The 25,629-nt window shown below is 43.5% G+C and overlaps 1 protein-coding gene and 1 long non-coding RNA gene across 2 annotated transcripts in view; one reads left to right on the top strand and one right to left on the bottom strand.

Annotated features, from left to right (window-relative positions):
• PROS1 (protein S) overlaps positions 1-25,629 on the top strand; it is a 50,067-nt gene that overhangs the window by 685 nt on the left and 23,753 nt on the right. Inside the window, exons 2-8 of the mRNA XM_006116837.4 lie at positions 8,158-8,315; positions 11,127-11,151; positions 11,511-11,597; positions 13,564-13,686; positions 14,992-15,123; positions 16,926-17,051; positions 21,897-22,018. Coding sequence (XP_006116899.3) covers positions 8,158-8,315; positions 11,127-11,151; positions 11,511-11,597; positions 13,564-13,686; positions 14,992-15,123; positions 16,926-17,051; positions 21,897-22,018 — 773 coding nt within the window. The remainder of the gene's footprint in view (positions 1-8,157; positions 8,316-11,126; positions 11,152-11,510; positions 11,598-13,563; positions 13,687-14,991; positions 15,124-16,925; positions 17,052-21,896; positions 22,019-25,629) is intronic.
• LOC112544759 (uncharacterized) overlaps positions 13,115-25,629 on the bottom strand; it is an 85,910-nt gene continuing 73,395 nt past the window's right edge. Inside the window, exons 3-4 of the long non-coding RNA XR_016347813.1 lie at positions 14,707-14,832; positions 13,115-13,470 (exon numbers count right to left, since the gene is read on the bottom strand). This is a non-coding gene — a long non-coding RNA (uncharacterized LOC112544759). The remainder of the gene's footprint in view (positions 13,471-14,706; positions 14,833-25,629) is intronic.

Below are 25,629 nucleotides of genomic sequence, written 5' to 3'. Positions count from 1 at the left end.
AATTCCTGAACTTTGAACTTCAGACCTGCTGTTTTTTCTTCAAAATGCATTAATATGGGTGAGCAAATCAGACTCTCATGTACATTGTTTTAGCTAAATGTGGAGGTAACTTTTGTTGCAGAAACAGATTTACTTAGGTGTGTTTTTTAACACTTAAAAACGCAGTTCTGTGACTTAAATATCCTCTAAATGAGGCTTGTATAATTTAAGTTGGGGGCCTTTCTTTGCTCCTGGTCAATATTTTGAATATTACTTATTTCCATACATTTGTTGTTTTTTTAAGTTTATCCTGTACAGACTAACTTCGCTATGTCCTGAAACTTATATCCAAGTAATTGTTAGTACAAACCTAATTTGAGAGAGTGCTTTGGTATGGATACTGTTTACATTTGACTTCTTATGCATTTGTTTTCTTAAGTGACTGTTGTCTAACGCTTGCCTGAGCAGCATAACTTCAAAGCTGATGCTTTAAAATTAGACAAAATGATGACTGGAAAAATGGAATAGGTGAAAAAACATGTCCAAATAGCCATTTGTCAATGTAGAAAAAAGAAGTATTGAAAGGAGGGGTCAGTTTGCACTCAGGTCAAACAACATTCTGTTGTGGGTGGTATGGTAAGACCATTCACAGGGAAGAAATTAGTGACACTATCAGAATTAGAACCTTAAATTGTAAGCATGTTTATGACCTGTTTAATGATTAAACAGGGAGAAGAATCTAATATTTACTATTGAAACTTTTGTTTGAATGTTAGAGAATGACGAAATTTCATTTCTACCTTATATCTGTACAATGTCTAAAAAGAAATCCGTTTTTTCACATGCCTTTTTCTTCTTCATGCCATCTTCTTTAGTCTTCCTTTATTATCTCATTTCATTACCCTTCCGCTTTTCTTTCCATGAATATTTACATATGAATATTCACATTGCCATATCAGTGCAAATCCCCTGTAGTTTCTTTAGGTTAGCATGGCTCTGACCAATGCTAGGCATTTTGAAAAGCATCCTTAATAATCATGGCTCGACAATTAATGTAATCTAATCGCCCGTGGCGAGTAGATTACAAGTCGGCACAGCCGCACAGCGCGGTCTGCGCATGCACAGCGTGCCGAACCGCACAGCCGCTGAACCGCACGGCTTGCCACAGCTTGGCAAGCCCTGCTAATAATTCATCTTCTTGTCATTGTCTCATTAAGTTTAAGGTCAGAAGAGATCCCTGGATAATCTAGTCTGACTTCCTGTATCCCACAGGCCACCACCACCCACCAGTCTAAACCCAGCAACTGACATTTTACAGCCCACAGGCGACTAAACTATGAGCTTGTCTACATTATCTCTTTATGGCAAAGTTGTTGACTCGAGTCCCACGACTTGAACTCGAGTCTGACTTAAGTCACCTAGGTGACTCGACTTGAGACTCAACTCGGGTTCATTGTTTGTGACTTGAGACTCGACTTGAGACTTGCTAATTTTGTTAAATTGACTTGGTGAAAAAATTATCTGAAAATGCCGATACTGATGGCTTGTACAAAGTGACTTGACATTTTTAAAATTAAGACTTGAGACTCGACTTGAGACTTGAACTGCAGTGACTTGAGACTCGACTTGGACTTGACAATGACGACTTGAAGACAACACTGCTCTATGGCACTGTAACTTTCTTACTCAGGAGTGTGAACCCCGCCTCCTAGAACAACAAGTCTGAGTGCTGTAAGGTACCAGCGTAAACAAGTTTCCAGCACCAGTAGTGGAGATGATTTTACTTACAGCGCTAGGAGAAGCATCTCCCAGCACTCGTGCAGGACCACACTGCCACATTAAAGCACTGTTGTGGCACTGCTTTAAACTCTTTTAATTTTGCCAATATAGACAAAGCCTATGATGTGCCACATACAAGAGAGTAGGAGGGACCAAGTAAGGGAAACCCTCACCATTTGCATCCACTGTGAATGGCAAAATTCATGAATCATGCAAGGAGAGCAGGGCCCCACACCGCCTGGCACTCACCCGCCCAGCTGCTCATTCACTGCCTTGGCTGGGAGCCGCCCAGCCACGAGGTGCAGCCAACCAAAACATGCTGCCTTGGGCCTCGCAAACTCTTTGACCGGGCCTGTCATGAATACTGGATACCACAGCTCCTGGTCCCCGCAGTGAGCTCCCTGCAGTGAGCTCCCTGCAGCTCCCAAACTCACCACAGCTATGAGGAGCTACAGGGAACTCCTGCCTTCCACCCCCACCCCCTTCAAGCCACAGGAGACCAGCCAGTACAAGGAACCAGAAATAGCGATTCCACAAACCATGAGGGTTTCATGTATTCCCATGTCCCGTCCCCCTGAAATATCAGGGAATTCATCCTGCGGTGGCATAGAATTGTGTAATATTATAACCATAATGGAAAATTTGCTTTTGTGCATGGCTGCTGATGGTTTACGTCCTGAAGCATGAAGATGGACAGCCCTTATGAACATCGTCATACGTACTATAAAACATGTTATTTAAATGAATATAAATCCAGGGGTGAATAACAAATTTCTTACAGGAACAGTTTATTACAACTTGCCCCCCGTGGGGAGGGACTCAGAGGAGGGGGTAGGTGGAATTACAATACCATAGTACTGTATCTGTAGGAAATTTAAGTGTGGTATGGAGTGCAGGGGGCTCAGGAAAGGAGGTTGGGGTCAAGGAAGAGACTTGCTGCTCTGTCTTCAGCAGGGAACTGGTGCTGGCCCTGAGCCCCTGTCTGGGCAAGGCCGATTAAGCAGCTGCGGGGTTGTGCTGCTGTGCTGCTTAGAGGGAACCTTGATTGGGTGGGAGGAGGAGGGGTGCAAGTGTCAGGGCATGGGCTGGGAGTGTAGAGAGAGGCTCAGGGCAGGGTGTGTGTGAGAGGGATCTGAGGACATGGGGGTTGCAGGAATCAGGGCTGAGTGCAAGAGTCAGGACAGGGGTTGGGGGGAGAATGTGTGTGGACTTCTGGAGCTGGGTTACCTTATCTTCTTGGTGGATGAGTCCCTGCCACTACCTGCAACTGTAGGCTGGCTGTGGGGAAGCACCGTGTAAGGAATCCAGCAGCAGTGCGAGACACCTCCTGGCCTGCCGCCCACAGATGACATGTGCACTGCCCAGCATGCTCTGAGGGGCAGCACCATAGCCTGGCTGGGAGCACACACGCCTCCCCTACAGCATTTCCTCAGTTGGCCCCTTTAGTATGCCTGCCTCACCTAGCTATACACAGCAGGTGGCCAGCCCAGCCTGCAGCAGGAGCCTGGGTGGGAAAGTAAACCACAAGTAGGGTTACCAGGTGTCCGGTTTTTGCCCGGATTGTCTGTTATTTGGGTCCCCATCGGTTAAAAAAAAAAACCAGAAAATACTGGACATGTGAAATGTCCAGTATTTCCTGTTTCCCTCAGATGGAAAGGGGCGGGGTGATTTAAAGGTGCAGCTTTTTTTTTTTTTTTTTTTTTTGCTTAACAACTTTGGTCTCCCCCCCTTTTTTTTCCCCAGTGGGTTTTTTTTTTGGGGGGGGGGAGGGTGTTTGCAGGTATTTTTTGTTAAACCATCTGGCAAGCCACACCACAAGAAATGCCTTCTGCCAGCCATCTCTCAGCAGAGCACCCAAGCTGGCTCTTGGCAGAGCAGTGCATCAGGATGCACCTTCTTACTTTCACCTCTGTAGATGGCTAATCACGTTTTAACTAAAATGTTTTTCTGAGTTATATCCTGCAGCGTTAAGCACTGCAGGATTAGTTACATCCGCTTTAAAAAAAATCCTTTTATTAAATATAAATGTCCTGATTTTTAATTTAATCAATTGTGCTCTTTAGAGCTGTTGGGAATTTCCTTGTGAAACAAAGTGTCATCAGAAAATGCCAATTAGTTGAACTCAAAATGTTTTGTAAAACGTCTCAAGATTGCCAGACTTTTGTTAAATCACAGCCATGTTCCCATCAGAAACCTGCCTGGCTTCCTGGTGGGCTGCTTCAGACTAGGAATGTAAAAACCTATTTAATTAGTTAACTGGTTAAGCTGGGCTAGAGCCCGCTCACTCCCCAGTCATGGCCATAGAGGTGAGGCTTGCCAGTTAATTGTTTAACCGGTTAACCATTAACATCCTTACTCCAGAGCCCAGGTTTTGTGGTCCTGGGACACAGACCCTAGCAGTTTCTGACTGAAATTGATACAACTCTTATCAATTCCAACATTAGTTTCACCACTGCTGCAAGGCAAAGTCAACAGGATTCCTGTTAATCAGCTGCTACTGCGTGGGCAGGGCGGTATAAGAGGCAAGGGGTGGCAGTCCTCTCCCTGGGTCTTAGTGGTCAACCTGTCCCCTCTTCCTATCCCTGAAGGCTCCCACAGCAGGCTGTGGTTGCTTGAACACTGGTGGCCCCTCCTCCCCCCAGTGAACTTAAAATGAAAGCCTTCCACCTTTCTAGAGCTATTAGTATAAAACTGAACCTGAAAAAAAGCCATTAAGTGGGAATGAAACCATTTAATGGGCATGTGCTAACCTGAATTTATTGACAAAGTCAGTTGTGCCTTACTATGTCTACAGGACCTTATTTTAAATTTGATTTAAATATTTTACCCCAACGCCTGTCCCGTCCTGCTGCTTCATCCTGGCCCTGCTTTTGGATCACTGCCACTAGGCTTCTGGGCTCTCTGATTCAGGAACACAGACCATGGATGTGACCAGACCAGAGATTGCCGGTTTTGTTAGGTGCAACCTGTACAACTTTAATTTAACACCTTCGTACACGTCTGTGCATCTGCCCCTTTGGACCTGTGCAGAGTCTCACCAAAGTAATGCGGGCTCCATTCTAGCACATGGGTATGTCTGTAGTAGTCCTATGGCAGGACTGGGGCAGTAGACTGCAAACGCTTCAGGTAAGTAGCTATCTTTAATTCGGTATACTAGATGACGACAAGAAAGCTGTCTGTGCTAAACAAAGAGTAACCAACCAATGTTTTTCTTCAAGACGTTTTACAGTACCAGAAGCATAAATGGAGTGGCTCAGCACTTGATAAACAAATTGTTAGATAATAATGACCTATTCCCATGCCTAATGAAATCCATAGCAATATTCTCAGTTGACTAAAGTTATAGTTTGATCAGGCCTATTATGTTCACTTTTTGTTTGACAAAGTCACACGGTAATTTGAGTTCCAGTAATCAGATATGCAATATACATAAGGATTTTTTTAATGTAACAGAATAATCTATGTAAATAAAGACCTGTTTAGCAGATAAACTTTCCTTGCTCTCAAATAAAAATATTTAATGGATGGGGATGGGAGGAAGCACAGGAAATCACAAAAAGAGATGGCAAAACTCCTTTCAACTTCAAAGGGAGTAGGATAAGGTCTTTTGGGGAAAGTGAACAAACAATCTGTCATTGTTAAAATTAATAAAGAACATTTCTGTAAGCACATTAAAGAGAAATTTACCCAACAGTTTTATACAGAAGGGCTCCTAGCTATGCCACTTTATTGCCAGGATTACAGTGTTACAGGATTAACAATACCAAACCTGGGCAGCTGGTTTAAAACAAATAAAAGGAAGTAGTTCTTCACACAGCGCAAAGTCAATCTGTGGAACTCCTTGCCTGAGGAGGCTGTAAAGGCTAGGACTGTAACAGGGTTTAAAAGAGAACTAGATAAATTCATAGAGGTTAAGTCCATAAATGGCTATTAGCAGTGCTCGCCAAGCGGCGGCGAGCCCTGCTCACCAGCCACATGGAAGTGCGCACTGCGCATTCGCAGACCACGCTGCGCACGTGCTGACCATGCTGCGTGGCCCTGCCGGGCTAAAATCTGCTCGCCACGGGCGAGTAGACTGCCTAATTTGTTGAGCCCTGGCTATTAGCCAGTATGGGTAAGGAATGGTGTCCCCAGCCTCTGTTTGTCAGAGGGTGGAGAGGGAAGGCAAGAGAGAGACTGCTTCAGCATTACCTGTTTGATTCACTCCCTCTGGGACACCTGGCATTAGCCACTGTCGGCAGACAGGGTACTGGGCTGCATGGACCTTTGGTCTGGCTCAGTATGGCCATTCTTATGTTTTTATGTTCTTATGTAACAATTTATTTACACAGTAGTGGTTACAGGAATTGAAAGGTTGTTGCTACTGGGAAACTGTCCACATGAAATTTTTAAAAGCCCTCTGTGATTTAACAAGAACAACTTTATTATTACTGAGTCTTACTCTCTTTCAGCCATTACTTTTTGTCCCAGCACCACAGAACTGCTGCTACCACTTTTATCTTTATGGATGGCTCAAGTGGTCATCTTTGATTAGGGAGAGAGAGAAGATAGGCAAGCTAACATCTTTTATTGGAGCAACTTCTCTTGCTGCCACAGACAAGCTTTTGAGCTTCACAGAGCTCCTCTTCAGGTCTGTAGGGGTTAAAAAAAGAGTAGCTAAACCTGTGTTAAATTCAAGGTGGCACAGGTTTTTTCACAACATGAACTTTCCTTCACGGGGAAAACCTTTCTATCATCTTAACAGTTCTGTATGTGTAATTCTTCACCCTTCAGATTATTCTTCACTGCTCTTGTACATTTCAAACGAGTGCCTGTCAACTAGTCGACTAGTCTTTAACATCCTTATTCTGGGCTACAGTATTTAATTTCTTCCACCTGATAGTGATCAGGTGTTTCAAAGGAGGAATGCAGAACTCCATGTACAGGTCGGGGCCAGTGGAAAGTCTCGCTGACTCCGGGCTGCACGCGGGTGCACTCAGAGTCCCCCACTGACCCCGGGCTCCATGTTATGCTACATGCTGCTAGGAGCCCAGGGTCATTTGGGGACTCCCAGTTGATCCCGGGCTCCCTGTGGCATTTCCCAGGGAGCCCAGGGTTAGCTGGGGAGTCCCGTGGATCAACTGTTCAGTATCTGTCCCTTTAAACCACACATCCGCGCAATTCAAAGGGGCAGCTGCCTGGAACCCAGGGTCAGCTGGGGACTCCCCAGCTGACCCTGGGCTCCTAGCAGCATGCAGTGTAGCATGGAGCCTGGGGTAAGCAGGGGACTCTGAGTACTCCACTGACCCCGAGTTCCATGGCTTGGAAATGCACAAGAGTCCCTGCTAGGGACTCTTGTGCATTTCAAAGCAGGTATGCCGCGTGCAGCCCAGAGTCAGCCGGACTTCCCACTTGCACCAGGCTGTACACGGCGGCTCTTGTATATTTCAAAGGAGGAATGCGGAAGTGCCTATGTGGAATTCCATCGACTAATCAACTAGTCAGTTAACTTCATTTTAACATCCTTAATCCAGAATTGCTGGCTGATGACAGAGGCAAAAGCCTGGCTCCTGGTTCTTGTCGCCACTACCCCCAGGGACTATAGAATAGTTGACTAACCACTTAGAATTCATGTGGTTAGTTGACTATTCTATTACCCAGGAGTTAACATTCCTAATTCACAGCACATTTAAAATTCAAGTCATGAGTAATAGCAACACAGAGATGTGCAAAGTAAACGGACACACACATGCAGCATTACAACTATAAAACATGTAGGTTGTCTGTAAGTGTCTCCATTAACATTTATAGAGACAACAATTTCCTTTCACAACATCAGCCCAAACATTTTTCAAGCTGTTTCACGAATGCCATCGCCTGGGATTTTTCAGCATCTCCTGGGCTGTTCACCTTAAATTGTAAAGTATTCATAAAGTAAAGTATTAGCAGGCATACCATGGTTTATAAAAAGCATGTACAGCCTCCTATAAAATAAGTGGTTCACAGAATACCTTTCTTCTATGTACTTAAAACAGGTTATTCTAACATAAGATTCCACAGAATTTTTCATCCTGTTTGTCAGATGTCTCCCATTGTTAATACCCAGGATTCAAACAATGTTTCCCATTAACACAGTGGCTTTTCAATAATGTTCTTTGTAAAGCATTGTACGGAAAAATCTATGTACCTGCTTAAATGTCAATCGGGATTTTTTGGAGGGGGGGCAACTAACACACAAGCAAGGCAAAGAAATCTTGAAATATGCTTCCTCTCCCACATTGCCTGACAGTGAGTTACACATGGCTATTGCATGACTAGCAACTGAATTCTACTTTTTGTTCTAACATCTCACTTTAAGTTAATTTTTACCCTATCACATTGCTGAGCCATACAATGTGAAAAATGTTTGGTTCTACAAAGTTTTGTCTCAGCAGTATGCCTCCGAGTTCCTGGTTAGGAAACGTCGAGCCAATTCTTTTATGGAAGAAAGTAAGAAGGGAAATTTAGAAAGAGAATGCATTGAAGAATTGTGCAATAAAGAAGAAGCCAGAGAAGTCTTTGAAAATAATCCTGAAACGGTAAGCATGTAATGAGCATTTGAGAGATGGAAAACAATTTTATGCAGAGGAGGAAGAAAAAACTTGGGAAAACATAGATTTCTATGCAGCAGGGCTAAAAAATATTCAGACTAAGAGTGAAATTCTTCCATGTGCAGAGTGCCAGCCCAGTACATATGCAAATTACTAGCGCCTTACCAAAATCACAACCATGAAAAATGCATCACAGATCAAGTTCGAACTAGGGTGGTAATGTAGACATACCCTATTAGCCTTACCAGCATTCTTATTCAGTAACCAATTAAATGGAGGGTTGGGCCCAGCAGGAGCAGCCCCTGCCCACGATGGCTCAATCTGCTGAACCAGACCCATGGAGTGCTGAAGGAGCCCTCTGCCCGCAGTAGGCTTTCTGGCAGGGCCCTGGCTGCGGGGGCTCCTTCCCAGAGCAGCCCCCTCTGCAGGAACGTTGCCCTCCACGGTTAACTGGTTAAACAATTAAAATATCATTTAATTTTGTAAATGACTATTTACATCCCTAATAGAGATTTCACAGGGAAGACAAGAGTTCCTCAAATTAGGGGTCTTGACCCACATGGGAGTTGCAGGGGGATCACAAGGTTATTTTAGTGGGTGTTATAGTATTGCCATCCTTCTGTGCTGCTGTCTTCAGAGCTGGTGGCTGGAGAGAGAGAGCTGATGGCTGAGGGTCCAGTTCTGCAAGCAGCAGTGCAGAAGGGTGGCAATATAATATTATACCAACCTTACTTCTATTTTGCTACTGGCTCTGCCTTCAGAACTGCTTCCAGAAATCAGCTGCTGTTCTCCAGCTGCTGGGCTCTGAAGGCAGAGAAGTAAGGGTAGCAGTACACAATTCTCCCTATAATAACCTCGTGGATTCTCCCGCCTGCCACAACTCTTCTTTGGGTCAGGACCCCTATAATTACAACACCATGAACTTTCAGATTTAAATAACTGAAATCATGAAATTTATGTGTTTTAAAATCCTTTGATTTTGAAATTGACCAAACTGGATGATAAATTTGGGAGGGCTGTGCACATTATCAGTTATTAAGGAAGACAAAGCAAATGCACAAAGTATGGCTGTGTGTACTTTCTTTTGAGAGAAGAGCCCACCTGCAGAACAAAACATCTAAGGATGGCCCCTGTTCTCCTGTCAAAGTGCTGGTGCAGCCATTTTTATCAAAGATATTAAGCTCCCTTGCTGAAGGACTTGCTTCTAAGTACAAGAGTTCAGTTCCTGTGTTTATGCATAGAACACTAGGTCTACAGTGTTTGAGACAATACATTTGGGTTACAAAATGGACATGAATCAGTAAATACATGAAAAGTTGGAAAACAAATGATCTTATTATTTATTGTAAATTAAGTCTATAGAGTTTGCTTGTTCTGCTGCCTTTGATCAAACAGCACAGGCTATCAAGCAACTTTGAGTGTTAGGGTTATATGGTTTTTAATTTTTAAAAACTTATCATATAAGTATGCAGTATTATTGATCAATTAGTTAAATAAAAACCAAAACATTTTCCCATTTGGTTTTAAATATATAAATACATGTGAAAATCCTGCCAGATAGGGATGACATTTACAAAGGCAGAGAGGACATCTGTGTGTCTAGCTCCCATAAATTGCACTTTATACCTTTGAAAATCTCCTTTTAGGTGTCTAAATATCTGACTGCACCTGCATATCAGGCCCTTGTATCCTAAGTTCCCATGACTATGCCGTTTCCCAGTAAGCCCCACACAGGGACTTAGGGCTGCAGTGGGGAGAGATGCTTCTCTTCAAGCCCCAAAGCTGCTGCAGATGGCACAGAGGCATCCCTCCCACCTGCCCCAGCACAGAGCACCATGAGGGAGCTGCCGCAGCTGGAGCAGCTCTCTGCAGGGACCAGCAGGGAAGTGGCCATCACAGCAGGTGCAGCTCTTAGGCCGGGGGTCATGGGGCTCCATGCACTGCAGAGCCTCATGCCCTTCTCCTCTGCAGGAGCTGGACCTGCTGGCTGCTTCTGGGGGCTCAGTGTGGTACCCCAGGACAGGTAGCCTGCCATAGCACCGCTAACAAGGAGCTGCCCAGGTAAACCTGAGTCCCAACCCTCTGTTCCCAGCCCTGGGCCCCTCATCGCTGACCTCATGATTGGTCCCACTCCCACCATATGAATTTTGTTTTGTGCACCAATATGAAGGTGATATGTCACACATCACCTCCACATTTGTGCACATAAAATTCTTTCTGCTCAGGGTGAGAAAAATTAGCTGCTTATGTCTACAAAAAGACAGGGCAACATTCCTTTGAAAAGTCTGAATCTTTTAGATGTTGTATGCGTGTAATGTGAGACCTGGACTTCCACTCTGTACATGATTTTTCGGCACAGACAATACAAGGAACAGTTTTGCGCCCCTTGATTTTTGAGGTCTCCATTGGGTACACTGACTCAGCAAAGCACAGAATGGCCCTTTCTCCCTTTCTGACACAGGGAGAGAAATTATATTCTTTACTGAATCCTAATCTCTCATATGGTGAGCACAATCTGAAGGGGAAAGGATTCCTTACCCATTTTTTTTCTGTCCTTTCCTGTGGTAATCTGGAGTCCTGTGTTTACATAAATGTCCTGAGTTTTAATCTAAAAGCAAGTTTTACAGAAGATTCCCAGTTGATTTTTTTAGTTGAATAAAGATGATAGCTGATGGGCCTCTTCTCTCTTTCATCTCCTTTTTCAATTGCAGCACAAACAACTTTTAGTAAATGTCTAGTAAACATTTTATTATAATTCCAGTTACCTTAACGTTTACTAAACTTCTTATTCTTTTACAGGAATATTTTTACCCCAGATATTTAAGTAAGTACCAATTCCCCCCAACCCTCCGAACACATACCTCCTTGTATGTTATACTTTATCATAGAGCTGGTTTGCTACTCCAGGCTTTCTTCCCACTTGCATGCTGTGAGCTGAGGTACTCCATCAGCAATAGCTGGATGTTTTTCTTTTGAATTCTGATGTCAATAGCTCAAAAGCTCTTCTGTACATTTAGAACCTTACTAAGCCATTCAGAATGTGAGGCTGTGATCAGGTATCCTTAATGTGTTGACTGGTTTTCTAACTCAAAGTGTGAGAATAGGCCTTGCTTAATTTCTGTGGTGATGATTTCAGCCTTAAACGGTGTTTGACCCATAAGCAGAATTGGTTTGGTATTACAGGCTGCCTCGGCTCCCATCGAGCAGGGATTTTCAGGATTGCTGACGTTACTCCAGAGTCCTCACGTGACCTGAGAACCTGTGTCAATGGTAAGCATTTGTGATTTACATTTCACAAACAGCACTGAGACAGCACTTGTGTGCCTAATACTGATTTGGGTTTAAGCATACATTTCGCCCCACCCTACCCCTAGAGCAGTTCACCTCGTAAGAAAAAAAGAAAATAGCATTTTAACTCAAACAGTTTTCTAGAAAATGAAGTTACATTAAAAACAGTGCTATATTAAGAGTTTACTCTGATTCTTGTGATCCTGCATCAAACAAAATATATGTGGACTTTTTAATTAAGTCCTGCATATTTTGTCTGTCAAAATAACCAATATACTTACACCAGTTTCAATTATTTTGGTAATTTATTTCAAAATATCTGTAAGTAGGGTTGCCAAACCTCCAGGACTGATCTGGCATGCTTCATTTGGGTATGTCTAGTAAACGAATATACATGGCTCTGGCGACAGACCCATGTGACCCAGTTGCCCTGCATGTAACTGACAAATATGCAAACAAAATAAGATTGTGTTACACTTTGTGCTTTACAATGGACTAAAAAAAAATCCAACACTGATTTTCTTTCTGGGCAAGACACTATGAAGCTCAGGTTTCCAGTTCTTATGAGTAGGCCCCTACTAATTTCACAGCTATGAAAAACATGTCATGGACCATAAAATAAGCCCTTCCTTGTGAAATCTGATGTCTCCTTGTTCCTAGGAGAGCCCCAGCAAAGAGGGCTCTTAGCATCAACTAGGCAGGTGAGGGACAGGTTTGTCCCTCCCCTGCATACCAGACCTATCTTTAGATGCTTCCCCTTACTACAGGGCACTCTCTGGGATTGCGCAGTAGCCTGTGGTTCCGGCAGCTGGAGGAGACGGGCAAAGTGGAATCATATCTTCCCTGTTCTGCTAGTAGCACCCCAACAAAGGGGGCTCCTAGCTCTGACTGGGCAGGAGGGGGATGGACGTGGCTACCTCTGCATAGCTGCTGGGGAGAACAGATCCACCGCCATATACCTCCCCCTGCCGCAGGGCACACTCCGGGCCTGGGCACCAGCGTGAGGTTCCTGCAGGAGGCAGTTGGATCAGAGCTTCCCTGTGCTGTTTGGAGCACCCTGAGTGTTATTTGCTGCTGTGAATTATCAGTAAATCCTGTCAAGATTCACGTGACCTTTCTTTATCTTATTGAAAAAAAGCTAATAATTGCATCTGAAAGGGGGGCACACCAGTTTTGGCATGATGGGGGCAAGAAGCGAGTTGAGGGGTAGAGGATGCAGAGCTTTATGCAGCCTGGAGAGGTACTCAAGAGCAGCCCTGCAGAGGAAGTGCAAGTACTGTCCTTCCCAAGCTAGTCAGGACAAGCAGCGAGGAGCCCCCTGCTAGGGTGCTCCCAGCAGCATGGGGGAGATCAGACCCACCTTTACCTCTTAGAACCTCTGGTGGCTGCAGGAAGCTCTGTGGTGGCTGCCTTCAGACTCCAGCTCTAAGGCAGCACAGATGTGACAGTGGCAATCCATGCAATTGTGCCACCTCTCACATGAGAAAGGAATTGGTCTCTGTCCCTTTCAGACCTTGAACTCTGCTGAGACAACTGATTGTTGATGCAGACACTATTCCATAAGAACTGAATTGAGAACACCAAATTAATTTGCTTGTGTCACTGAAGAACCTTCATTTGGTGGTGGCTTACTGCTATTACCAACCTAGGCCAGAGCAGCATCCAGTACTGTTCATTTCATAAGTGTCTTCTCTTGGCTAGGGGGAAATGTTGCTGATCCATGAGTGGTAATGTCTTTGGACTAGCTGCCAAAGGGGACAAAGTGCATTATAACTTTTGAGGTAACTTACCTCTGGGAAGAATCAGTAGCAGGGCATATGCTATGTGGCTGCTTTTTCTTTCCTGTCAATGGTTCCTATCCGAGGAAAGGAGGAAGGAAAGATGATTATGGAAAGGCAAAGCATAAAAATAAACATTTTTTCTGATTTTTTCCCCTCTGCACACACAGAAATTTCAAACCAATGTACCCCTCTACCATGCAATGAAGATGGGTATACAGAATGCATCGATGGGCAAGCCAAGTACACTTGTGTCTGTAAACAAGGCTGGCAAGGAGAGAAATGTGAAGAAGGTACAATCCATGATGATGATGATGATGGTGGTAGTAATTGTTATGATGTCTGAAATGATGGCATTATTTATGGTACCATGCCTTTAAATAGAGAAATGAGGCAATAAACAGTCTCAAGATTTCTTGGGGTGAAGGACTTCCTCCATTTTCCTTCTGTGACATACTAAGGCACAATCTAAACCCGTGGTTCCCAACGTTTTTGATACCAGGGACTGGCAAACCCATTCATAAACTTTTGGCAGGCTGGCATCATTGTATTTGCATATTTATTTCAAATAATGAATATGCAAATATGCAAATAAAATGATGCCCATCTGCCAAAAGCCCTGGCTCTCAGAGTCCCCCAGTGTCAGCCCTAACCCCTAGAACTGTCCCCCCCTGCTCCCCAACATAAGCCACTGCCCCTGGAATCCAACCCCCCTCCCAGTACCAGCCTCCCACCCTCAAAGCCCGCCCCCAGTGTCTGCCCTCTACCCCTTAGAGTCCCCCACCACTAGACCTTCCATTGCCAGCCTCCTGTTTTCAGAGCCTCACTACTCCCAACTCCTCCAGAGCCCACCCTCAGTCCCCAATATTAGGCCCATCCCAGGGAAGGGTGAGGAACTTAAGGATCAGGGACTCCCAACTTGCCTGGTTCCAGGCCCTGAGGCTTGGAGTTCCCCCCAGCATTGGGGAACCCACTCTGGCACTCTAGGCCCTCCACCATCCCAGTGTGGGGCTGGAGCACACAAAATCTACTAGCCCGGGCCTCCCGAAGCTCTGGTGTGGAAGGAGAATTTGGGGAGTGGCTTTCTCCTTTTCAGTCGGGGGCCACATCAGTGAGGGTTTGGTTTTTCTTTTTTGTTTGTGAAATTTCCCGAACAAATCAACCTGAACACATCACATCAAATAAAATAAAGTTTTTTAACTACAAAAACAAATCTTAAGCGAATAAAGATAATGAAAGATAAAAGTCAGGAATGTTTGAAGAGAGAAAATGCCACTGGTGACTAACTTAAATTCAAAACAAAGTTCTCTCACCTGTGTGGAAGTCAGCTGTTTCTTTGCTGATATGCAGATTTTTGCCCTCCCCTATTTCTGCCAATGGTCACTAGTTGGTAATTGTCCCTCAGCCTCGTTTATACCTGGCTGACGCATCAGCTTGCCCTTTGTGACGGAAGGACTGGTTAGACTTCTCCCCAAATGTGTCTGGAAAATATACTTTAAGACATTTCAGTTTGTAACTTTACAAAATGTGACTTGTACAGAAATTACTGCAGCAGTGTATAGGATGTGAAAAAGGATATATTCTGTCATGTCTTCTAGATATAAATGAATGTGAAGACCCAGAAAATAAAAATGGAGGGTGCAGCCAAAAATGTGTTAATTTTCCTGGAACCTACCAATGTTCCTGTGAGGATGGATACTTTATGCTTTCAAATAAACATGAATGCAGAGGTAAGAAAAGACACTTAAAATAACATTCTGTGAAAAGAGATTATATTTGGATACTACCTGTTAGAGAATTTAGGCTGAACTATAGCTACTGTCCCTTTAAAATTCCCCCCTGCTGTTTCAAGCCAAATTCTGCCATGTGATACATGTTTGATTCTCATTGATCTACTCAGTTCACTACTAAGGTTGTGTAAATCTTTTTGCATGAACTCAAGCTAGTTAGTTAATTAATGAAACCTGGACTTGGGTCACAAAACCCGGACTTGAACCAGTTTCACAGCCCAAGTCAAGTTTCTAGAATGCAAGGCAGTAACATTCTTAGCTGGAAACCAAGTCCATGAAAATCTGCAGCTTTGGTTGGATTTCACTCTCTGAGTTTTGTTTTCCTTCAACTTGGAAGGAAAATATTAATTAATTCTGAAAATGCTCTTTCTTAGGATGACCGAATGTCCAGACTTGATAGGGACAGTCCTGGTATTTGGGCTTTGTATTATATAGGCGTCTGTTACCCTCCTATCCCCATCCTGATACTTCACACTTGTTATCTGCTCACCACACTCTTTATTTAAAGGTTTTTGCTGCATTGTATCACTATATTTATTTGCAGGTCTCTCTCATTAACTATAGCGTTAAGTCTTTATTTTGAAATAAAATTCCAGATAAAGGGCATGTATTAGCAAAAAAAATGATGGCATTTTGGCAGGAAAATAGCTTATTTCTTTACTAATTCATGGTTTTTCTATTGAGCTATAACTAACTGGTATGAATATCATCATCAGGAGATATAATAAAGGGACAGACTTTCCAGCTGCCTTTCACTGGGCTTCAATTTAGTACATGTACTTTTGTGGACACACTCACTAACACAGTGACTCCCATTGAAATACTGTAGTCTGACAAATGCAGGCTCACAAGATGGTTGAACAGAGTCTGTTCATATACTTTTTCTTCCTTTAAAACTAAATTGTGCACCCCAGCTCATTTTGCTGAACTCGTTACTTGCCATTAGTGAGGACTTACAGTCTGAGTAACAACTGCTCACTAGCTCTCAATCAGGAATGATGATGAGCAAAACCTTATAGTAAACACATTTGTGCTACTTTTCCCCCCTTCAAACTCTGAAACACCTGTGCCTTTCCCTTGGATCCATAGTTCAACCTACAGAGTATCAAGGTACGCAGGAGGTATCACTTGGGGTGTGTCTAGACTACATGCCTCCTTCGACGGAGGCATGTAGATTAGCCAGATCGGAAGAGGGAAATGAAGCCGCGATTAAAATAATCGCGGCTTCATTTAAATTTAAATGGCTGCCCCGATCTGCCGATCAGCTGTTTGTCGGCAGATCGGGGGAGTCTGGACGCGATGCCCCGACAAAGAAGCCTTTCTTCATCGACACAGGTAAGCCTCGTGAAACCAGGTTTACCTGTGTCGATGAAGAAAGGCTTCTTTGTCGGGGCATCGCGTCCAGACTCCCCCGATCTGCCGACAAACAGCTGATCGGCAGATCGGGGCAGCCATTTAAATTTAAATGAAGCCGCGATTATTTTAATCGCGGCTTCATTTCCCTCTTCCGATCTGGCTAATCTACATGCCTCCGTCGAAGGAGGCATGTAGTCTAGACACACCCTTGCAGACAAGGTAAAATTCCATGCAGAATCCTCCTCCTTTATTAAGGAGACTGCCAAACCTAGCAGGATCTGCTATAATTGTGAGCCATTTTTATTTATTTTGCCCTTACAATGTTCAAGCAGGGTAAAAAGTTAGGAGAAAAACTTTATTCTCAGTAAAACTTTTGAATTTATTAGACAGGAATGAATGCACAATGCATCCAAACATCTGTGGGACAGCACACTGCCACAACACCCCGGGCAAATATAAATGTGAATGTGAAGAAGGCTTTACATATAATTCAACTTCAAAGACTTGTGAAGGTAAAGGCTTTTGTTTGGTTTTGTTTTAAATAATTGCTGTGACTATTTGGAAAATCTGTCTATATGCAACTTATAAATTCTAGTTGATTTTATGAAATTGTAGTATGCCTCCACATATGTAGAACCAGCCATTTGCTATCATGTCTCCTTGATCAAAGGGATAGAGAGCTGTAAACCTAAACAGTTCCCAATCAAATGGGAGTACTTTACAACAGTGGTCTGGCTAAAGTTCAGACAATCTAGTTATCTTATGTGGGTTGCAAAGAATGGAGGTTGGAGCAGAGGTGCCAGCGTGGGAGTTTCCAAACATAAAGGGTACTTTAAAACATGCCTGGGCAGGACAGCCCCCATACTGAAGTTAGCCTGGGGGCCCCAGCAGCCTGAGCCAGGCAGCAGAGGTTAAGCCCCATCCCTTCATCCCCACACTCATCACAGCAGCAGAAGTCGTGGGCCACCCATCTCCCACCCAGATCATTCTTTTTCATGGCGGTGCGAAGCAGAGCTACCTGGCTCCAGCCCGCTCCCCTCCCCCACATTATACTGCCACCCTGCACCAGGCCTCCCAGTAATCGCTCAGGGAATGGGTGCAATGAGGGTGTGAAGGGGGTGAAGCAGCTGCTTGGGACAAGGGTGGAGTGAAGGCAGAAGCCGGATCTGGGGCAGAGTCACCCCAGGCCCCACGCACCCTCCCTAAGGACAGCCCTGCCTGCACTGCAAACCCAAGTCATTTGACCTGGGCTCAGAGTCATTACTGCAGGGGTTCTTTTGCTGTGTAGATGTACCGAAAGGGTGAGGAAGGACTCAAATGGGAAGTTTTTTGATTGCCATATCAACTAGAGGTGAAGGATACTGACTGCAGAGAAAGATTCATTGTTTAGGAGGAGAAGCCCTGAACAGGAGAAGTGAAATTCAGTAAAGGGGACTTAAAATCAGAAAGATATCAGCTGAAATCCCAAAGAACGTTCAAGGATGGTGAGAAAACTAAGGAAGGATGTTCAGGTGTTTATTGTTTTGCCTAGATCTGTATGTCTTGTGCTGTTTAACAAAGTGTGACTGGTTTAGAAATCACTCTGCAAGGTCTATGTGTTATTTTCTTCAGCTAGGACCTGTCTGAAGCGGTGAATTATAAACCAGGGACTGATGGAGGTCTAAGGAAGTGTTTTGCTTAAACTACTGGAGTGTTGTGGGGGTCAGCTCTTGTGCTAGGGGCCTAGTACAGCTGTGCTATGGGTTCCCACTTTCACACAGTGGTACACGATAGATTGTGCCAGAGAGTTTTCAGCTAGAGATAGTAGCTAGTGACTATCCCTTGATCATTGGGACTATCAAGGCACAGAGGCCTAGCAAGTGGGTCTAACACAGCATCCAACAGGGAGATATCCACCAGGGCTGTTACAATTGCTACAAAGTATAAAACCACTTTCTGCCCTCTTCTTTTGGTATATTAATCACATTTTGTGTGACTGCCATTCAAACACTGGCTGTTCATTGATTCAGAATCAATCTGGCTGCTCTTCATAAAGGGTGCAAATGAAATACTGGGAGGATTCACTCTCAAAAACTGGCTGTCTTTGGAACCGGAGACTTCCATTTAAAAACAAAAGTTAATTCTTTCCCCACATATACACACTACAGCCTGTCCGCTATATAAGTTGTCAGAAGAGGATTGTCCCTTAAGAAATGTTCTGGGGAGAGAAAAACATTTCTTGATTAAATGAGCATGTGGAAAAAAAGCACCCCTCAGAGAAAGTTACCATAATTGTTCACTATAAATATATATTCACCTTTAACTATGGAATATCTATGAATTGTACAAATATTGGAATGTAATTTGCTTATTTTATTTAATACTTAGGACTTTTGGCAGATGTTTGTTTTATTTTATTTTTAAAAATTCAGTGGAAATACCAGTGAAGAAAAGGATGAACTTTTAGGACTTTGTTAGGAGGGAATTCTTCATGTTTGCAGTTTAACAAAAGCTCTTTGTCTTTACAGCTCTCCCCGTGCTATAAATGGTATCTGCAGATATTTATTGCGCTCTCTCTCTCTCTCTCTCTCACACACACACACACACACACACACACACACACACACACACACACACACACACACACACACACACACACACACACACACACACACACACACACACACACACACACACACACACACACACACACACAGTGACTTAAAGATCATTTTACTTCATGACTATGTGCAATAATTGTCTGGTGCTTTAACTTTACGCAATAGCAAGGATTTCATAATCAGCCATCTGTACTCCCTTGCCCAATTACTGTGGAGTTTGAGAGAGGATACTAAGACTATGTCTTCTTTTGCAAGAACTGTTTTGCGCAAGAGTTCTTGGGCAAAAATTCTTGTGCAGGAGCGTGTCGTGCTTTTGCGCGAGAGATGTGCTTTTGCGCAAGAGCGTCCATGGCAGTGTGGATGCTCTCTTGCACAAGAAAGCTCTGAAGGCCATTTTAGCCATCGGGGTTTCTTGTGCAAGAAACCCCTGTTACCTTCTTGTGCAAGAGCTCTTAGAGGGCTTATTTCGCATGGGGAGAGGAATAACTCTTGCGCAAGAAGCCCTTTTTTCTGACGCTTTACTGTAAATTTACTTGCGCAAGAACACACCTGTAGTGTAGATGGTCCGCAAGTTTTTGTGCAATAAGCCTGCAGTGTAGACATAGCCTAACAGATTCTTATATCCCTTTGTAAATGTGTATACTGGGATACAAAAAACCCCTATGGTTTCAAGAAAATCTGAAATATGCTTTCCCCTCTTTTTTGTGTATATCCGGTTGTGTGGAGTTCTCCTTAAGGGTAAATTTTACTTTTACAGTTAGGATCCTGAAAGATTATTAACAAAAGCAAGGTCCCACTTCTTACTGAAAATGTGATGCTGCTAAGCTTTCAGACTTGTTACGGCCCACGTTACATGGATCAACAGATCCTGTCAAAGGACAAGGTTGTGTATATGGGCCAAAACTTCACCTGTCTGAAGGTTGGCAACATGTATATTCCCATTGCCATGTTGGAGGGCCAGAATTACTCTCTTTGATCAATGAAGTCATTTACATACACAAGTGCCCCTCCCCCCTCCTACCCCCCACAGAGCCTTTACTGGTAGCTGCTGCAAAAGGAGGTAGGTAGGAGTCTCCTTCCTTTGCTTCCTTGAAGCAACATTTCTATTTTCTGGGGATTCTGTGCATCAAAAGCAACTGTAAAATCCAGTCAAGGTTCATAAACACCCCTCAAGTAGAAGCTGGTACTGACTCTGCTCATCCCCCTCTGACCAGTTTTGTGGCTGCACCCCCCTGCACAACAGACACCCCAGCAACGGCAAGGCAGGTCTTGCTAGAGGCTGGCACTTGCCGCAAAACCCTCCAATTCAAGCAGACATTCCTGCCCTAGGGCAACAGCTCACATCCTTAGACTCCTAGAGGTGAATCAAAGGGGGAGGAGAGGTTTAAAACACAATAGAAGTTGTTTTAAAAAGTGACCTAAGCCCACTACAGTTTAACTTAGGTATTGGTCATATCTACAGGTCCACACATCTTTATTCTTCCTGAACAGAGAGTTTTCTGAAATATGCCTTTGGCCAATGAAACAAGGAACAAAGACATTAAAATGCCCAATCTTACTAGGTATTGTGCCTTTCACACAAACATCTCAAAACCCCTCACTAGCTTTAGTTGTTTAGTCCTTTCAACATGTCATTTAACCTCTCTGTGCCAGCTAAATGATGGGGAACATCTGGCACAGAGAGGTTAAATGACATGTTACTCAGTGCGGCTGTGTCAGACAGAAGTGAACCCAGGGAATAATGGGAACTAATTCCTCGTTCTAACCAGTGCATTACACTCACCACTTTATAAAGCTGAGCTTAAGATGAGATGCTGCTTTTTCCTTTAAGCAACACAAAATAAGATTTTTCATTTAGAAAATAACCTTTTCGTGTTACCAAAACAAATAATTTTTTAAAGGATATTTTCAAACATAGTACTCCTGATTTACATCAAAAGGGCAGTGAATTTCAGAATGGCCATTGCAAAATTTCTTTATACATTGCCGTTAGCTCACATCTACAGAGCTTCTCACCTCATGAGAGATTGTTAGTTTTCATATTAGAAATTTAAATTAAATTAGCCTTTCACACAACCTTTCTTTTTTTCCTAAGTTATTTATTGCACATAGCCAACAACATGAAAAAGATAGTGGGTTTAGCTCCTTAATAGCCAAATGGCTTTTGCTTCTAATCAGCCTAAGTTGGTCTCCATAGACTCCACTTAAACTGTCTGAGCTTTGCAGCTTGGGAAGATTACTACTGTACATATCAGAGGAAGTACCTCTCCCTCATAAAGCCAAAATCAGTTCAGTACAGTGAAAGCTGTCAGACTGTCTCTGCTCCACATGATTGCTATGTATACTGCTAGGACTGAAGTAACTCCTGTAATTTGTGAGACCCTAAGTGGAACAAGAGGAGGGTGGCCCAGAACAGGTGGTACTGATAGGTGACCGGAATTAATTTCCCAACTCTGCACCTCTGGGTTGCTCTGTAATTCTCAGCCAAGCAGCTCAGCTTTGCAGTGTCGGACATATCATTTTAACCTTGCCCTGGCTCTCTGTACGGTTCCCATATCAGACGTGCTGAGGTTGTTCATCCAGAAAGCAATGCGCAGTTCAGGCTGGAGAGTCATCACCACTACCACAGACAGGATTCACATTCCAACCCAGAACTAGTCATGCCCATTGTTGCATTTACTTAATGTACTTGTCTTTTAGAATGTGATATGATTGTTCAGTCTAAGTCTTATGCCATGTGCTTCCGTTTCACTGCAGATGTGGATGAATGTGCTGAAAACACTTGTTCTCAAATATGTGTAAATTCTCCAGGAAGCTATACCTGCTACTGTGATGGCAAGAAAGGGTTCAAGCTTTCTAAGGACTGGAAGCACTGTGAGGTAAATCTGCAGTTTCCCCAGCAAGCTCACATTGTGCAGTTTTGAGTATTTCTCCATGACAGGAGGAAGTTGTCACTGCCTCATTGAGTCACAACTGAGAATAACAAATACAGGACCAACTGCTGAGAAATAGGACAGACACACCCCCAAATGGGTTATTCTCTATGTGATAGACTAAACCAGCAACAAAAGTAAACTTCTGCCTCGCTGCACTGGCTAACAAGAAGTCAAAAATGCAGCCTCCTTAGGTCTTTCAACCTAGTCATGGATTCAACATCCAAACTTACTGATGAACGATTATTTAAAACCAACTACATAAAACAACAGGTTTCTTCTGAGTCCAAAGGACCAGCCACATATACCCAGGTCCATATATAACTCAGATCTTACCCAAAAAAATCAAAAAGAAAGGCGAGAGTTAAAATTGGCTAACAGAATCAAATACAGGCAGTCCCCGGGTTACGTACAAGATAGGGACTGTAGGTTTGTTCTTAAGTTGAATTTGTATGTAAGTAGGAACTGGTACATATTGTAGGGGAAACTCTAGCCAAACATTTCTCCAGAGCTCAGTTTTATTCTCCCACACCTCACTTCCCTCAGTCCTTTATTCTCAAGCTTAGGTGTCTGCTGAGAAAAGCCGCTCCGCGTCTCCCTGGTCTGCTGAGGGGGCAGGCGCTAGCTTCGCGTCTCCCTTGTCTGCTGGGGGAAGCAGCTAGTGCGGGGTTGCCTCACCCCGTTTGTAAGTAGGGATCCGATGTAAGTCGGATCCATGTAACCCGGGGACAGCCTGTATATAAAATACTTGCATTCTTGTCAGGCTTGTAGCAGTGATGGAATAAACTGCTGGCGTGTTAAGTCTCTGGTTGCGTCTAAATCCTTGGAAGGTCCTCATTCCTTTGGCTAGATTGCTCCCATTGGTACAAGTTCACTATCCAGAATAGGGAGGTGATTGGTTAACTAGTTCACCGGTGGGGGCTGGAGCAGCTCCTTGCTCACTGTGGGCAGGGGACTGGTTCCAGCCCAGCTGTGGTAGGTGGGGGCCCTCTTCTTTAATCGGTTAACCAGCTAAGCATTACATTTAACCAGTTACATGGTATTTTACATTCCTAATCCAGAGGCTTGATTAGGAAAAAGGCAACATGGAGAAGTTTTCAGGGCCTTTTATAGCTTCTGCCAAGTGAAGGGAAACTCATTGTTCTTACATTGTGGAAAATTATAGGTTACAAGATGGTGTTTGGAGTCACATGGCTATAGCACATGTCCATGCATGCTTTGCTTATCATAGCAGAGCAGAGACCATTAGCCATACTTTAGTTAGAACCTTCACAGGAAAGTCCCTTAAGAGTACATAGGCATCTCCCATGGTCCATTGTGAGTTAAGTTCTGTGATGGACCATTGAACATGAATAGTCCCTTCATGATGTGCAGGCTAATTACTTTGTGTGTGTTACCACATGAGCAAACATTTGAGATACAGGCACACTGTTAATATTCCTAACATCAGATAGAAAAGTGGCATGTGCATACAAATAGCATAACAAGTTATGATGTGCTGAATGATTCACAGACACTTTACCTGACATACTTTGTATAAGATTTGTTGTGATTATATATCAGTGGTAGCAGCAGTGATCTACATGGTCATATTGTAATCAGATAGCGTCACAGAGGTAGATTAGAAACAGTAGCAAAGCCAGATTCACAATTGCTGGAAAAATGCTTTAGGCTTTGAATTGGGGCACGCTTCACAAAGCATGTCTAGCAATTCAGTTCATGGGGATTTGGATATAATTCAGACCAGGTTCAGTTCCAAGAAAAAAGATTAAAAGAAATTGTTCTGAATTAGTCCTTTTCTTCACCAGCCCCCCAAAATAAACTCCACTGTCCTCCCTTCTAACAGGTGGTTCCTTCTTGGCTTAGATTTTTACAGGGAGGCTTCAGCTTCATTTTGAAACCATGTTCACACATTTTCCAGGTTTTTTCTTGTCCTGAGAACCTCTTGTGACAGGATGTGGTCACAGAGAACCCCTTGGTGGTGCTTCCCGGTGTGCTGACAAAGCCACTGACACTCACCTCCTTGCTCTCTGGGGCGCCTCACCAGCTTGTCTTCCTGGCCCAGATCTCCTGGTCTCCCTCAACTAAGGCACAGAGCTGAGATTATGTCCCACCCCAGAAGAACAATTCAGACACTAAGGCTAGTCTGCCTTTTTTTGAAAAAAGCTACGCAAATTGCGCTCTGAAATTTGCATAGCTTTTTCCGATTGCCTTTCCAGAAGACGCTTTTCCACCATTTGGCCCCGTCTAGACAGGGCCAAATGGTGGAGAAGCCAGCTCTTTTGGAGGAGCCCTTATTCCTCGTAGAACGAGGTATACAAGGCTCCCCGAAAGAGCACATTTGCTCTTCTGCAAAAAAAAAAAAAAGTGGAAGAGAAAACACGTTCCCTGGATGCTTTGGAGTTTTTCCGGGATACCTCCAGTATCCCAGAAAAAGCCTGCAGTCTAGACATACCCTGAGTCTCTTCAGTCTGAGGAGAATATAGTTTCGGGTACAGCTTCTGGGAACCCAATCTCCAAATGGAATCAGAATCTCAAATAAATAATTCAGGTAGGCCCCCTCTTTAACAGTGAAAGGAGGATGTACACACTGATTGCTCCCCCAGGTAACAATTATTTACACTTTTCATACAAGAATGATACACACTCCAAAATAAGATATACAGAACCAGCAGACTGTGACATTAAAATGGATAGGTTACATGAAGTATTTTGTCCAATGAGACAAAGCATCTGTGTGTCCATATGACAATTTCATAAGCCATGGGGCGGAGGTTGGGGGGAATTGTCACACCTTTCCCCCCCAGACTCACAGAACGATTCCTAGAAAAGCTCATTCTGCGTGGGTACAAGTTGATTGTTTTGCACAGTTTCAGTTGTCATGTTTCTTCCAAAAGGCCAAGCAGCAAGTGAATCGTTTCACCAAGTGCTTAAAAACACATTTCCCATCCAAACGGAACTATTTTTAGACTACCAAGAATTTTAAAATTTGCATTTCTTAGTGGAAGAAACAGTGGGACTACTGGGGGTTTCAATGAAAGTATTTCCTTATGAAAGCATTTCTTCACACTACTTTCGCAGGATCAGACATGTTGGGACCCGTAATTGTGTTCACCCAGGTTCCACCAAAACAAAACAATCTTTGCCACAGTATGATGTAGCGGAGCTTAAATATTTCAAAGATCAAAGCCTGCTATTGTGCTAGAACGTATTTACCAGAACTTGGCATTTTTAGTTGCTAAGATTTAATATTTAGACAACATAGGGAGTAATTCTATCCCCCAGTGATAATAAAGTAGGAAAGTATCCTTTTATTTATCCCTCATTAAACATAACTCCCAATGCTGTTCAATTAGAGAGAGGTTTAGTGATCCTTGGGACTATGGCTAAAGAGCCTGAGCCAGTATGTGGAAACCAGTTGCAGATCTTTTAATTGGAATAAAATCCGTATTATCAGCAATATCATGGCAAATCCCAAAGGGATATATCCTCTTTGCAGATCAAGTGCTCAGTGTCTAAAAAAATTCAGTGATTAAGGTACAATTCATACACATAAT

This window comes from Pelodiscus sinensis, chromosome 1 (genome assembly GCF_052426305.1).
Source record: "Pelodiscus sinensis isolate ZL-2025 chromosome 1, ASM5242630v1, whole genome shotgun sequence".
Taxonomy (NCBI): Eukaryota; Metazoa; Chordata; order Testudines; family Trionychidae; genus Pelodiscus; species Pelodiscus sinensis.
The sequence above is the reverse complement of the archived record's forward strand: the minus strand, read 5'-3'. Positions and strand labels throughout refer to the sequence as shown.